Raw genomic sequence first — 15,195 nt, 5'->3', positions numbered from 1 at the left:
ATCCTGCCTCTGCTGGTAATTTCTTTTGTGATGATTGTCTACATATTTGTGTTAAATAATATTCATATTCCAAATTGGCTAGAGTACCCATCCTCCATTTTGCATCACACACAATAGCTTCTTCCCACCCACACTGTAAGATGATGAATTCTGTACACGCAATCCCCACATCTATGCAAATTCATTACCACACTTTGCCTGTCATTCTGCCATGTTCTCTTTCCCCTGCTCAGACTTGCTCTACAAGTTAATTTTGTAAATCAAAATACTTTCCCCCATTCATTGGTTAAGAATTTTAAAGTCAAAGACAACTTAAAGCTTTCCTGCAAGTACCTGTCGCTCTGATTTCAGTAGGAGGCTCCCTAGACTCATGAAAGTTCATCTTAGATTTGACTCCACCCAGTAAAGGTCTGATGTTAGATCAGATGGTCTCAAGAGTAATGATGAATCAGAGTTAGATCATCTCCCTTAGAGATTTCCCCTCACTAAGTGGAAGTGAGGTTTGCTGAGGGCCTATTCTCTGCCTAGCCTTGTTAACCAGGTCAGTGTATGGGTAAACCCTCTTCTCACTATTAGATGGACTTAGACAAGTCCCCACTACACATGCTTTATGGAAAGGACAGCAATTTTTTATTTTTGTTCCTCCAGCATCTGGTAAAGTTTCTGGCAAATAAAAGGCATTTGATAAATGAATGAATCAACATTTAAACTTAATGAAATGAAAACAAAAAGACTCAGTAAAGTTAAACAGTTCATAAATAGTGGAGATGAGATTGCAGTCTAGTGCTTATCAACTCTAAAATCCATGGTATTTTCACTTTGCTGCCTGTACTCTTCCAAGAAAACCATTCTAAGGAACTCTTACCAATAAGAGGTATATATTATCACCATTATAATTGAAAGCATAATGGGATGACCAGGATTATCTGTGACAGCGAAGTTAAACCATGGTATTTGATATTATCTTGGAGATCTGGTTTTGAAAAATGGAAACATTAGGGAAAAAATAAAAGGCAAGAAACAAAGACATGGCAACAAACAGAGATAACTTCCAGTACTTCTAGTGGATCTATACAGAAATCTATTCATCCAGTGGAGGAAGCCTCAGTGTATGCTCCAGTAGCAGACAATTGTGCATGTTATGTTCACTTTACTTGTCTCCAAGCAAAGTATTATGAAGGACAGTGATTCTCAATGTGTGTGTGGGAGAAAGTCTCCTCTAGAACACATTTGGCAAAGTAAGGAGACAATGTTGGCTGCCATACCTGGGGTGTGTTTTGGGGGGTGCTGGTGGCATCTATTAGATAGAAACCAGAGATGCTGCTAAACATCCTACAACTCACAGGAGAGCCTTCAACAAGTAAGAATTATCCAAATGTCAATAGCATCATCCCAGAGAGACCCTACTATAGAAATCAGGAATGACTGTCCAGCTGGGCCATCTGAGCTGGACTCTAGGTTCTCATACTTTTAATGCAATTGACCTTGGGCTCATAGTTGCTCAATTCTTTGTGCTTTAGTTTCCCACTGATAAAATGAGGATAATAATAGTATCTTCTGTTATATGATTAAATGAATCAAAGCAAAGAAAGTGTTTAGACTAGTATAAGCAATAGCAATTTTTGACAAATGGTACTTTAAAGAAACGTAGATTAAATAAGGACCGATGCTCTGTTGGACTTACATCAGTCCTGGTGCTTCCCTTATTCCTGTCTTCTGCTGTGGATAGATCAACAGTTCAGAGAAACACTTTTCTTTTTTTATATCTTAACTAGGTTGAAAACAGATATTGGTTGGTGTCCCTTTGGGAGCAGGTTGTTTGGGTGTGGATATCTCAGAGTCCCCTTGCTAAATGACTGATTAGCCTGCTAAGTGCAATGTTAATGTTACTTATGTGAACTGATCCCCTTTGACAGGACCCACTTTTTTTTCTCTATTGCAGGTTAAGATCCTAATTTGTGAAAATGAAGTCCCAGGCTACCATGATTTGCTGCATAGTGTTTTTTCTGGCTACAGAATGTTCCCACCATAGACCTAAGAATCATATAAAAGTAAGTTTGATACATCTCTACACAGTCCCAAGAGAAATTCCTCAGTTTCTCTAGATAGCTGGCTTTCTGATAAACAACACGTCCTTTTAAATACATTTGTATGACTATAAGTTTACTCCTGCTGATACTAACTTTCTAAGGAAGGGAATCAACATAGAGGAAAGGTGGCAGGAATGTGATTGGAGAGCAATGGCATAGTAGAACCATCCCTTCGCAAGCCACAGGGAATGTGGACAGGGAGCTGAAGAGAGGAGAAAGCACTAGCCTGGCAGTTGTAGGGCAACTTAGATTCAGATCTTGATTTTGCTTCTCACTAGCTACACAAGTTGTTTTACTTTTTGGAGTCTTAGTTTCCTTATCTATAATATGAGGTTTGTTTTTTAAGATAATATTTATAGTCCTTTATAGGTCTAAAAATTGTTATTCTGTTATTATAACCAAGGACCCTTCCTAGTATATGTCCATTTCTTTCTTCTAAGGATGTAGCTGGAGGGTCACATTACAGCATTTCACCTTTATAGTTAATAGAGTCCTAGCTTGATTGGCATAATTAAAGCTTCCCAAAAGATGTACCCTAGGGGCTGGGACTATAGCTCAATAGAGGGCTTGCCTGGCATGTATGAGGCCCTGGGTTCAATCCTCAGCACCACATAAAAATAAATAAAATAAAGGTACATTGGCCACTAAAAAAAAAAAAATGATGTACCCTATCCCCTAACTTGACCTTCAGAGCCCAAGTGACTCTGTCGAGGTTAAGCCCTCATGGAGGGCAGTGTGTTCTCTGTGCTCTCATCTGTGTTCCCTTGGGCAAGTACCTGCAATACCGTCACAGGAATCTGCTGCAGGTTATTTTCCTCATCATGAACACATTTCCTTTTCATATTTACATGGAGCCTCTAAGTTGAGATGAGCAAAGAGAGTCCCACAGTAAAGAGGGCCTGTGGGGATTGTGTTTTTCAGGATAGAGCAAAACCTCAAAACTTTGAAGGGAAACCTGAGACTGGAAGGATACAAGGTATGTATCTCTAGAATCATCTTTATACATTTGGAGACAGGGCAGGATAAAGGAAGGACACTGATGTTCCAAGCATGCCCCCAGGCCACAGGTGTTCCAAGGAAATCATTATTTCTAATAAGTCCATCATATTTGCTACTATTGGTAGATTTATTACGACAATACCATTATCAATGGCATAGTCAGTGAAGTGAGTTTGCAAACATTCCTGTGTACTCTACAGCAGTTGACAAATGTCCATTTTCAAACCCCAAACGAAGTAAATCTGTTCAAACTAATGAGCTAACAACAGGCAGAACAGGAAAGAGGACCAAATTCCTCCTTTCCTTCCTTCAGATATTTTCAGGGTGCTTTAACAAATGCAACACTGTGGTGCTGAGAGGTCTATTGAAGCAATGCCAGGTGGATACCATGGTGGTGAGACTGGTCACTCTCAAGAAGTGAGACATAAACTAAGGAGGTAAAGTCATTAGTAGTAATATAACAAAATCATGTGGCTCACACCCACATAGTAGGGATAACTGGATTCTGCACAGTCATGGACAGGTATAGTTCTGGTGGCAAATGCATCTCTAAGTAAATGTGGACTTGGAAAGAGAAAGAGGAGAGAAAGGTAGGTAACATTTACTGGGCATTTATGCCAACACTTATCTAAGTGTTGAACAAGAGGCTGTCTCATTAAACGTTTGTAACAACATTATAGCATCATCTCCAAGCAAATGAATGAAAAAATTAAGAACTACTCCAGTTAAATAACTTGCAAAATTGTTATATGTGGTAGATGTCAAGGAAAAATACAAACCCAATTGTTTTCTTTCCAAGAGAAAGCAGTAGTCCAGGCCCTAAGTATGGGTGCATGCCTTGATTCTAACCAGTTGGTCACCTCATTTTATTGACTTCAACACCCAATATGTCTCAGCATCATCTACATATTTCCATTCTATTGTCACTATCTTAAAGGCATTTTTTCTAAGAATACTTCAACAGTTTCTTTCTTAGACTTCCTGTCTCGTGCTAATTCACTTTGACCTATGGGCCATATTTGGCCCACCACCAGTTTTTAATGGCACACAGTCATCCCCATTCAGTTACATACTGTCTTTGGTTACTTTTCACACTAAAAAGACATAGTTGAGTAGATGTGACAGACACCCATGTGATCTGCAAAGTTGAAAATATTTATTCTGACTAGGGTTTGCTGTATTTAGAAAATAAAAATATAAGATGCCAGGTTAAATTTGAATTTCAGATAAGCAATGGATAATATTGCATGTGTCACAAATACAGTAAAAATAATTCTCTCTCTCTCTCTTTTTTTTTTAAAAAACACTTTCAATTCACCCTCATTTTTTGGGGGGGGCAAATTCTAAATTTCCAAATTCACTTACTCCCTGAATTTTATTTGTAACCCTTAAATCTACAGTGTTCTTGTGATCATTCACAGACATGCACAGAACAGCGAAAAATGGAGTTGCCTAATGCGCATGTTCCCAGCTAAGATTGGCCAAGGTGATACCCCGTGTTAGCTTTTTGTCACTGTAACCAAAACACTTGACAAAAAAAAAAAAAAAAGAAAAAAAAAAAGTAGAGGAAGAAAAGTTTGTTTGGGCTCACAGTTTCCTAAGTTCAGTCCACGGTGTGTTGTTTCTGTTGACTCCAGAGCTCTGGGGCTGTGTGAGACAGAACAATATAATGGAAGGGAAAGGCAGAGGAAAGCACTCAGGACATGGCAGCAATAAAGCAGAGAGAGCTAATTCTGTTCACCAGGGTCAAAATATAAACTCCAACGTCACACCCCCAGTGACCCACCTCCTCTAGTCACATTCCATCTGCCCACAGTTACAGGCCAGTTAATCCATATCAGTGGATTAATCCACTGATTAGGTCACAACTCTCCTAATCTAATCATTTTATCTCTGAAAATTTTTGCATTGTCTCATACATGGACTTTTGGGGGACAGCTCATATCCAAACCACAACATCCTGCTTTCTTATTCTAGCTCTCATACTATGAATGAGTCCTCTTCCAGTCTGCATAATGCATGATTTTGCATTTTTGTGCTTTTTGTTTATGATTTCTTTTTGTATAAAACGCCCCCCAACCATAGTGCCAAAGTGCTGTCTAGTGTTTCTAAGTCAAAGAAGGCTGTGGTGTTTTCTGAAGAAAATACATGGGTTAGATAAACTTGGTTCAGGCTTGAGTTGCAGTGCTTATGGGCCCTGAACTCAGTGTTAATGAATCAACAATATATATTAAATAAGGTGTCATTTAACAGAAACAAATAATACAAGTTCATACATTGATCAGTTGATGAAAATGTCATGAGCAGAAACTGGCAGGAATCTAACCTTAAGTTCCCCTAGGATGGTTGGTTCAGAATGCTAATTCATGGTGAATTCACAGAACATAACTCCTGTGAATAATGAAAATTGACTGTATCTTAAGTAAAATTAACATTTAAATGGGGTTTCTGTATTTTATCTGGCAACTCTACTTATACAGTTCTGTGCAGAAAAGTTTACTGACTCTTGCTCTATGCTGTTGCCAATTACCTTTCAATAACAAATCCAATCATGTTTTCTGGTAACTCTGATGCTAGCACAGCATTCAGTGCCCCTCAGGACTTTACCCATGCTTTCCTTCCAACCTCACTGCCTGTACTTCCTCTCAGGTGTTCTGAGCTAGCTTTTCTGAATGACCTTTAGATGCCCTCTCCACATGCTGCTCACTCTGCCTAGACACCAGCATCCCCATTGGCTGGCCTAGCAGCCCTTATTCATTGCTGCAGACCCAGTTCAATGTCACTTCCTCTGGGAAGCAATCCCCAAAGTCCCAGAATGAATTACATGCACTTATCAGAGTGGCAGTGCAGAAATGCTAATTTGGTCTCTCACTCATTTCTTTTTCCTTTTTAGAGAAATGTCATGAACCTTGCCTTTCCTCTACCAACTGCAGCCAACCCTGTGCTAAGCACTTTCGTGGAGAAATAGGATTTATATGTCATCAAAAAAAGTGGCAAAAATCAACTGAAACATGTACAAGCCTTTCTGTGGAAACACTTTTTAAGGTGACTCATTTGCATATTATTGGTAAAGGAGCTAATCCCCCAGGTGGTGACGGAGACATATGTAATGCTCTCTGTTCAGCTCAGACCTGGATTTAGGAAAATATAGAGTGGGTTAAATTTGTCTTTTGTCCTTTTTTTCTTACCCAAACTCTGGGGTACTCTCCCCTCTCCAAATTTTATTTCTCCTTCACAGAACATTTTCCCAACAAAGATTTGAAGCTCATTTATCCTATGATTTAAATGATTGCTTAGAGATTCAAATTTAGCCTTAAAGGTGGATTTGCATGCCTCTGTTTAATTAATCAACTGAATGTCTAGAATTAAATTTGGTATCTTTCTTTTTAAAATATATTTGTTAGTTGTTGATAGACCTTTATTTTATTTATGCATTTATATGTGGTGCTGAGAATCGAACCCAGTACCTCACACATGCCAGGCAAGTGCACTACCACTAAGCCCTAGCTCCAGCCCCTGATATCTTCTTTAATGCTTTCAGTCTCTTGACCAAAAGAAAGTAGAGATGTGTGATTCAGAGGCAATAGAAATTCAATGAAGAGAACACATCTCAGTTAAAATTAAAATGTCCTGTTTTATATTTTTGCACTTAACCCCCATTTCTTTCTGTCTTTCCTTCATATCATTGAAGCATGTGGGTCCCTGCATTTCCTGTGTGGTTTTATAAAGGGACTTCCTAGGAGTCTGTCAATTAGCATAGGTAATCATATAATTATCCTTGCAACTACAGTGGCATTCAAAAGTGAATTAAAGGAAATAAATTATTGCTTTGTCTTATTCAAAGTCACATTCTGAGGGAGTCTACGTAAAAGCATCAGGAAATGAGCAAATAACTTCTAACTTGTAAATTATAAACTTTTCGAAATTGTAATTCTTTAGCATTTGGTATTTCAACTGCCAACCTCCAAAAACAACTCCCATTTGAAATTCCATGTGGTTTCTCTTTCTCTGCATCTCTGTGGAAAATCATCTTGTTATAATAATACTTGTGTTAAAGCCACTTTCCTGAAGGTAAATTCAAATAGGGAAGGTCAGTATCAGTATCCTGATTTCTATGGGAATTTGATGGAAGTTGATGCCTATTTGTGACCCTATCTTACCTTCCTCTACTTCTCAGCACTAAAACCCCTTTTTAGGACCACTTGTTTCTTTTCCATGTGGATTGTTTGTGCTTTTAGTTCCTTTAGTATGATACATGCCAGAAACTCAATCATTTTTAATAAAACAACAATCTTTTTTTTTTTTTTTAAACAGGACTCAAATGTGGCATTACGTTTTTCTGTAGCAGCACCTTCTATACCTCTACCCATTCTAGACTTTCAAGCTCCAGAGCCTGTTAAGAGTGTAGCTCAAAGAATCTGCAAGAATTGCCCTCATGATTATGCTTGCATCATTGATGTTGTGAAATCCTCAGAAACCACATCTGGAAATATTGCATTTATAGTGGAGTTATTGAAAAATATTTCTACAGATTTGTGTGGTGGTGTTACCCGGGAGAAAATGAAGGTACTCTTACACTGGTGATAGTTTTAAAAAAATCTTACACTTTAACAGTTTCAGATGTATTTTTCAGGGTTAAAAACTACAACTACCATAATAAGAATATCCAGCATTTCACTTCAGTTTTGCATATTGACTTAAGTTAGAAGATTTGAAATACATTGTGATCACCATGAGCAAAACGGAACTTACTCTAGTATTTCCAAAATTATGTTCTGGTAGAGCACAACTGTTCTGAGGAATGTTAACACAGATTCCATTATTTTTGATACTCAGGATGGAACCCAGGGGCACTCAACCAGTGACCCACAACCCCAGCCCTTTATTGTATTTTATTTAGAGACAGAGTCTCACTGAGTTGTTGGGGGCCTTGCTACGGTGCTGAGGCTGCCTTTGAATTTGTGATCCACCTGCCTCAGCTTCTTGAGCCACTAGAATTACAGATGTGAGCCACCGTGCTCAGCTCAGTGGTTCTATCTTTGAAAGTGGCATAGCACTTGCAGGAAATTTGGGTTTAAACGCAGTTTTCCTTATGGCAGAATGTAGAGCCTTTAGTGTGCTAATGAACTTATTATTAAAGGGAGGAATAGAGATATGGTACATAGTGTTGTTCAAACTTAGATCACCAAAGAATCCATCGCTACTCCCCTCATGAAATAATCATTTATATCTCATGGGAAACTTGGGTTCCATATCCTGTGTTTTGGAGATGTTGCCTTTGGTACAATAATAAAGCAGGTAATGCTTAGCTGAGGTCTGTATCATTTGTATGTATGTGTGTACATGCATTTATATATGAGTTCTTTTACTTTTCTTCCCTGTGTGCAACCTTTCTTATGTGAGACTTGAATACAGAGAATTTGAAGAGAAATATGTCATTTAAGAGCAGGTAATTAGATGTTTAGAAATTTTAGATTTTAGAAATCCATTTTGTGCAATAACGAGCTTTCCTCCACTGCAGAGCTACAGTGAAGTGGCCAACCACATCCTGGACACAGCAGCCATTTCAAACTGGCCTTTCATTCCTGACAAAAATGCCAGCTCCAATTTGTTGCAGTCAGTGAATTTGTTTGCGAGCCAACTCCGTATCCACAATGAGTCCGAGGACATCGTGGATGAACTCTTCATTCAGATGAAAGGCTTTCACATCAATCACAACACCACAAAGAGAAGTTTCAATTTCTCCATGAGCATGGATAATGCAACAGAAAGCATCTTAGGAATGATAGAAATTCCCAGGCAAGAGCTACAGAAACTGCCACCAGGGAACACTTCCCGAGCCATTAGCATAGCTTTTCCAACCTTGGGGGCCATTCTGAAAGAACCCCACTTGCCAAATGAGAGTGTTTCCAGACCCATCATTGGTCTGGTCCTTTCAGTCATTTTGCCAGAAACGATGAAGGAAATCTTATTCACCTTTGAAAAAGTCAATAAATCCCGAAGTACCAGGGCACAGTGTGTTGGCTGGCACTCCCAGAAAAGGATGTGGGATAAGAATCAGTGTAAGAAGATGGTGGATACCATGGACAAAGTGAAATGTCATTGTAACTATACCCATGTGATGATGTCCTTTTCCATCCTAATGTCCCCCAAATCTGTGAGTGACAAAGCCCTGGACTACATCACTGGCATTGGACTCAGCATCTCAATCCTTAGCTTGGTTCTTTGCCTGATCATTGAAGCCACAGTTTGGTCCCGTGTGGTTGTGACAGAGATATCATACATGCATCATGTGTGCATCGTGAACATAGCAGTGTCGCTCCTGATTGCTAATGTGTGGTTCATCATAGGCTCTAACTTTACCGTAAAGTCCCAGGAAGACAACTGGTGTGTCACAGTGACATTTTTCAGTCACTTTTTCTACCTCTCTCTGTTTTGCTGGATGCTCTTCAAAGCGCTGCTCATCATCTATGGAATATTGGTCATTTTCCGTAGGATGATGAAGTCCCACATGATGGTCATTGGTTTTGCCATTGGCTACGGGTGCCCGCTGGTTATTGCTGTCACCACAGTTGCTATCACAGAGCCACAGAAAGGCTATGTGAGATGTGATGCTTGTTGGCTTAACTGGGATAATACCAAAGCCCTCTTTGCATTTGTCATTCCAGCCTTGGTCATTGTGGCTGTGAATCTCCTTGTGGTTTTGGTTGTTGCTATCAACACTCAGAGGCCCTCTATTGGCAGTTCCAAGTCTCAGGATATGGCCATAATTATGAGGATCAGCAAAAATGTGGCCATCCTCACCCCATTGCTAGGACTGACCTGGGGTTTTGGAATAGTCACTCTCATAGAAGAAACTTCATTGATATTCCATATAATTTTTGCTCTGCTCAATGCTTTCCAGGTAAGTTCCAAGAGGGAGATTTTGTGTGTGTGTGTGTGTGTGTGTGTGTGTGTGTGTGTATGTGTGTGTGCGTGTGTGTGAGTATGTGTGAGTCTATGTGTGTAACTTGGTTGGATAGAAAGAAAAAAAAAAGAAAAGGAAAGGAAAAAAAAGGCTATGATTTAAAATTACAGAACTCAAAACACTCCTTCGATTTCCTTCCACATCTTATGGGTATTGAGTCTCTTACTCTGTTGACTGTCAAGCTGAATTTACCTGAGCAGGTCAGTTGGGTGCAAATCTCCTTCCTTTTCTTCTCAGTGATCCTCCTAAGTATCCCTCCTAAGGTTTCAACACCAGAAGTCAATCTTATCTTACAGAGGCAGTCAGGGAGGTGTGAAGCTATGCTCACATCATGCCTCAAAATAAGCACGATTTTACCCTTTTCCAGTGGAATAGCCGATTTTTAGTGAAATAACCATTTTCTATAGTATGAAGAGAGGGCCCTTGGCATTCACTTTGGATGTTAACCAGTCAGGAGTTCTCATACCTCTTCCCTGCTAGTCCCTGTGAAATAAATCTAAGTTGTTATTTAACGAAATGGATCTTACCATATTTTTCCTGGTCTTGGGAAACATATGGTAAAGTCTCAGTCTCAGCCTCCTTATCTGTAAAAGAAAGATAAGAATCTAAAATGGACTCTCACATAGTTGGTTTGGCAAGATCGACTGTCTCAAAGTTGTTTTACTCCCTCTTGCTACTCAGCTTGTACATTTGGGACACTGTCATTAGCCAAATTGCTTTCTATGCCTATGAGTAATAGGTAATTTGGCAAGTCCACAGTCTCAATTATGCTGTTAATCAGGGGTTGGCAAACTATGACCTCCTGCCTGTTTTTGTAAATAGGGTTTTACTGGAATATAGTCTTGCTGGTGTCTTTACCTTTTCCCCCCATGACTGCCTTTGAGCTGCATTGGTACATGTGAGTCACTGCATGGCCCACATGGCCTAAAATATTTACTGTCTGGGTCTTTTCAGGAAAAAAAATGACCTGACTACCGCTTTCAAGTATATTAGTATAACTGCTTAGTTATATTAATATACCATTATTATTCTATTTCAGTGTGGGATTCAAAAGATAAGACAGACTTAAAAAAATCCCAACTCAGATCACTTACATATCTTAGTTAGAATTCTTCTCTTTCTTTTAAAAACTATGCTCATTAACTAGTTAATTCCCTGTGTTTTATTGGTGCATTACATTTGTACATAATAGTGGGATTTGTTGTTATATGTTCATATAAGCGCACAACATAACAATATGATTTGGCTAATATCATTCCCCAGTATTTCCCCTTTCCTCTCCTTCTTCCTTCTCCTGGTTCCTTTCCTCTGTAATACTGATCTTCCTTCCATTTTTCACAAGATTAGGAAATCTTTCTTTTTCTTTTTCTTCTCTAGAAAAAATATGTTATTCTTGACTTTCTGTTACTCAGAATTCTTTAAAAACTATGTAGCATATTTATTTCACTCTTCCTGTTGGATTAAAGAAAAACCTTTGTTTCAAGTTTTTTTATTATTTGTTTATTCTAATTTGTTACACATGATGGCAGAATACGATTCATTTCATATTACAGATATAGAGCTAAATTTTTCAAGTCACTTGTCGTACACAAAGTATTTTCAAAACATTCGTGTCTTCATACATATACTTAGGGTAATGATGTCTAAATCATTCCACCATCATTCCTACCCCCATTCCCCCCCACACACTCCTCCCTCCTCTTTATCCTATCTAAGTTCCTCCTTTCCTCCCGTGTTCCCCCTCCAATGCCATTATGAGTCAGCCTCCTTATATCAAAGAAAACATTCGGCCTTTGGTTTTTTGGATTGGCTTACTTCACGTAGCATTATATTCTCCAACTCCATCCATTTACCTGCAAATGCCATGATTTTATTCTCTTTTAATGCTGAATAATGGTCCATTGTATATATACACCAAAGTTTCTCTATCCATTCATCTACTGAAGGGCATCTGGGTTGGTTCTACAATTTAGCTACTGTTAATTGTGCTGCTATAAACATTGGTATGGCTGTGTCCCTGTAATATGCTGTTTTTAAGTCGTTTGGGTATAAGCTGAGGAGTAGGAGAGATGGATCAAATGGTGGTTCCATTCCAACTTTTCCAAGGAATCTCCATACTGTTTTCCAGATTGGATGTGCCTATTTGCAGTCCCACCAGCAATGTATGAGTGTGCTTTTCCCCCACATCCTTGCCAATACTCAAAAACTTTAACATCAAAATAATAATAATCATCATCATCATCATCATCATCATCATCATCATCATCCAATCAATAAATGGTCCAAGGAACTGAACAAACACTTCTCAGAAGAGGATATATAATCAATCAACAAACATGAAAAAATGTTCATCATCTCTAGCAATTAGAGAAATGCAAATCAAAACTACTCTAAGATTTCATCTCAAGCTTTTTCTTTCTTTCTTTTTGTTCTTATTTTTTGGAAATCAAAAGCTTTTGGATTCACATGCATTGTCCCACTATAGAAGTTACTCTGGTGACTAATGATCTCATCCTCTTTCTTACTTTGCAACTTAAGTAAACTCCAGGATGTTTTGTTCTATATTTCTTTTTCAGATCATTTGTATTTCTGTTTTCTTGATAGGAAGAAAAATACCCATATTGTTTTGATTTGGGGGTTGAGGTTTGAACCCTGGATTTTGCACACACTAGGCAAGTGCTCTGCCAACCCAGCTGTCCCTCCAGCCCCCTAAATACTTTTACTTGTATACAATCCTGCTTTCTCAACAAGCTATCCCTGTGACTCACCTTTAACATTTTTAGTCACCTGACTGGTGTTTCTTCACCATTAAACTATCTTTAGATGGTGAAGAGACCCTCCTGGCCTTTCAGGTCTTTGTAACTTTCTCTTTCTTTCATACAAAAATATTCTTCCACTAGCTGAGAGCCCATGATTGCCTATTTACAGAACAGTAACTGCAACTCAAAGCAGACTAGAAAAGAAGTTTCATTTTCTTAAGACGACTTCCATGATTGTGATTTTGGATTACAAGATTCAGTGTATGTGAACTGTCCTCATAAGTAAGAACAGCTACTACAATATTTGGAAAGAAAGTTCAGAAGATTTAATACGGTTGAAGATTCTATTTTATATTTGTTGTCATTCAATAAATATCAAGCCTCAAGAGAGGGATCCTCATCCAAGGAGGAGGTACACTCAAAGGAAACACCCATTAATGAATTTTTGTCTGCATCAGTTTCTAATGTCCAATTGCTGCCCTAGAAGTTATGGAGAACAGTGGTATTAAAATAACAGCTGTGGTACTGTTTGGAAAGCTGATCTTTGTCATTCTGTTGAATTTTACCACAGGGTTTCTTCATCTTGCTGTTTGGAACCATTATGGATCACAAGGTAATTTGAATTCACTTAATTCCTTGCAGATGATTTCCATGTGGCTAAAGGAAGCAGTGGTACAAGGCAATTTGATGGGAGGGCATAGTCCAGGGAGCTGTGTTTAAGAGCACAGCTCAGGGTATCAGCTGTGAGGGGAGAACTGTACTCTCTCATCTCACTCTTTATCAGGTCAGCAGGAGGCTGTGTAAGAGCATAATTGGTGAAAGGAATAGAAACCATGGCCACAAATTTAATTTTAATTCTAAATCTGATCACAACCACACCTCCACTTTTACCCAAGTCATATTATTTGCCAGTCACTATATTAAGCCATTTGATATTGCTTTTGTCAGGGTTACTGGTCTTAAAGTTTCAGGACAATTTTGAGTCTTGGGATTTTTGTTGTTTCCTCTGATGGTTTTGAGATATTTCTGTCATTGCTTTTTAAGATAAGAGATGCTTTGAGGATGAGAATGTCTTCTCTGAAGGGGAAATCGAGGGCAGCGGAGGTAAGCTTTTAGACACACATGGGATGGTCAGTGTCCTCCTCAGTCATAAATATTGCAGCTCAGTACCCAGGACTCTTAGCAAAGACAATTAGTAGGCCACCTTTCATTCACTCATGTCTTCATTTTATAAATTTGGAGTTTCTTGCTAAAACAGAACTTCAGCAGAATATACCTTATGAGAGATTTTTGCACTTGGGGTGTATTTGAGCTAGATATTTGGGCCCATTGAGATGGGACAATGTGAATCCATGATCTATGATTTATAAAAGATGAGAGGCAGGAAATGAAAGTTGCATTGGAGATGAGATTCAAGTGCAGCCCACTCATTTTATGGGTCAGGAAGTTAAGATGGAGTGTACTTATTAGATGTGTACACAGTCACCCAGCTTGGTGAGAATTGCTCCATTAGGAAACACTGAGGAAGATTTTGACCCGTCTGTTTGTCTTTTAGGGCATTGTCTAAAATTGCCAACATGGCTATATTAATTAAAACTTATTTGTTCAACCAATAGATTCTTATTAAGAGCTACTTCCTTGAAAACAAGCTTTCTGGATATACTGAGAGCCACCATTTAGGGTTAGCTTGTACTGAGTATGACTTTTAGTATCACATCTCTTCAATGTTAAGATAGGCATTTTCTTTGCCTTTTAACACCTTTAAAGTTGAAATGTATCTTATAACCAATTAAATATGTCATGGCTTAATTGACAAGTTTTTTTTTTTTTTTTTTTTTTTAGCAAAACAAAAAAGATGTAACTGATAACCTTACATTCAGTGAAATATGTTAATTTAATTCCTTGTAGTTGTGATTTTCACATGTTTATCTCTAGGAAGGCTACACATAAACACATATATATGTAAATATATATCATTTTTTTGTCAGTATCCTTACTTGTTGTCACCTCTGTTATTTTTACCCCCATTTAGAATGCATCATTAAGTCCAACCAATGGATCTAAATTAATGCATCGATGAGGGGGTAAAATGTGAGTATGAAAAACTCAAAAAGAAACTTCACTTGAAAGTTGTACTGGGCCACTCTGTACACAATAGCCTGATCCATGATGCTCTAATGAGGTGGGAGGGGATTAAGGGACATATATTTTAGAAAATAGAACATCTTGAACATCTTTATTTCCTGGCACATAAATGAAAATGTGTACATTTTCTTTAAAATCTGTGTCACTTGAGTTAAATGACCAGACCTTAAGCACCCAGGGTGTTTGGTAAGCACACGAAAGGGACATACTCCAGGGCAGGGCTAACCCACAGGGA

The 15,195-nt window shown here is 38.4% G+C and overlaps 1 protein-coding gene across 1 annotated transcript; it reads left to right on the top strand.

Moving 5' to 3' along the window:
- Positions 1–1,964: 1,964 nt before the first annotated feature.
- LOC113186895 (adhesion G protein-coupled receptor F4) lies at positions 1,965–14,895 on the top strand. Its single transcript, XM_026394496.2, has 8 exons — positions 1,965–2,051; positions 3,012–3,066; positions 5,983–6,134; positions 7,404–7,655; positions 8,611–9,993; positions 13,387–13,428; positions 13,860–13,919; positions 14,848–14,895. Exons 1-8 carry the CDS (start codon positions 1,965–1,967, stop codon positions 14,893–14,895), a joined length of 2,079 nt encoding a protein of 692 aa, XP_026250281.2.
- The last annotated feature ends 300 nt before the right edge of the window (positions 14,896–15,195 follow it).

This window comes from Urocitellus parryii, chromosome 8, assembly GCF_045843805.1.
Source record: "Urocitellus parryii isolate mUroPar1 chromosome 8, mUroPar1.hap1, whole genome shotgun sequence".
Taxonomy (NCBI): Eukaryota; Metazoa; Chordata; class Mammalia; order Rodentia; family Sciuridae; genus Urocitellus; species Urocitellus parryii.
Note: the sequence above shows the minus strand (reverse complement) of the source record. Positions and strands in the feature narration are given on the sequence as shown.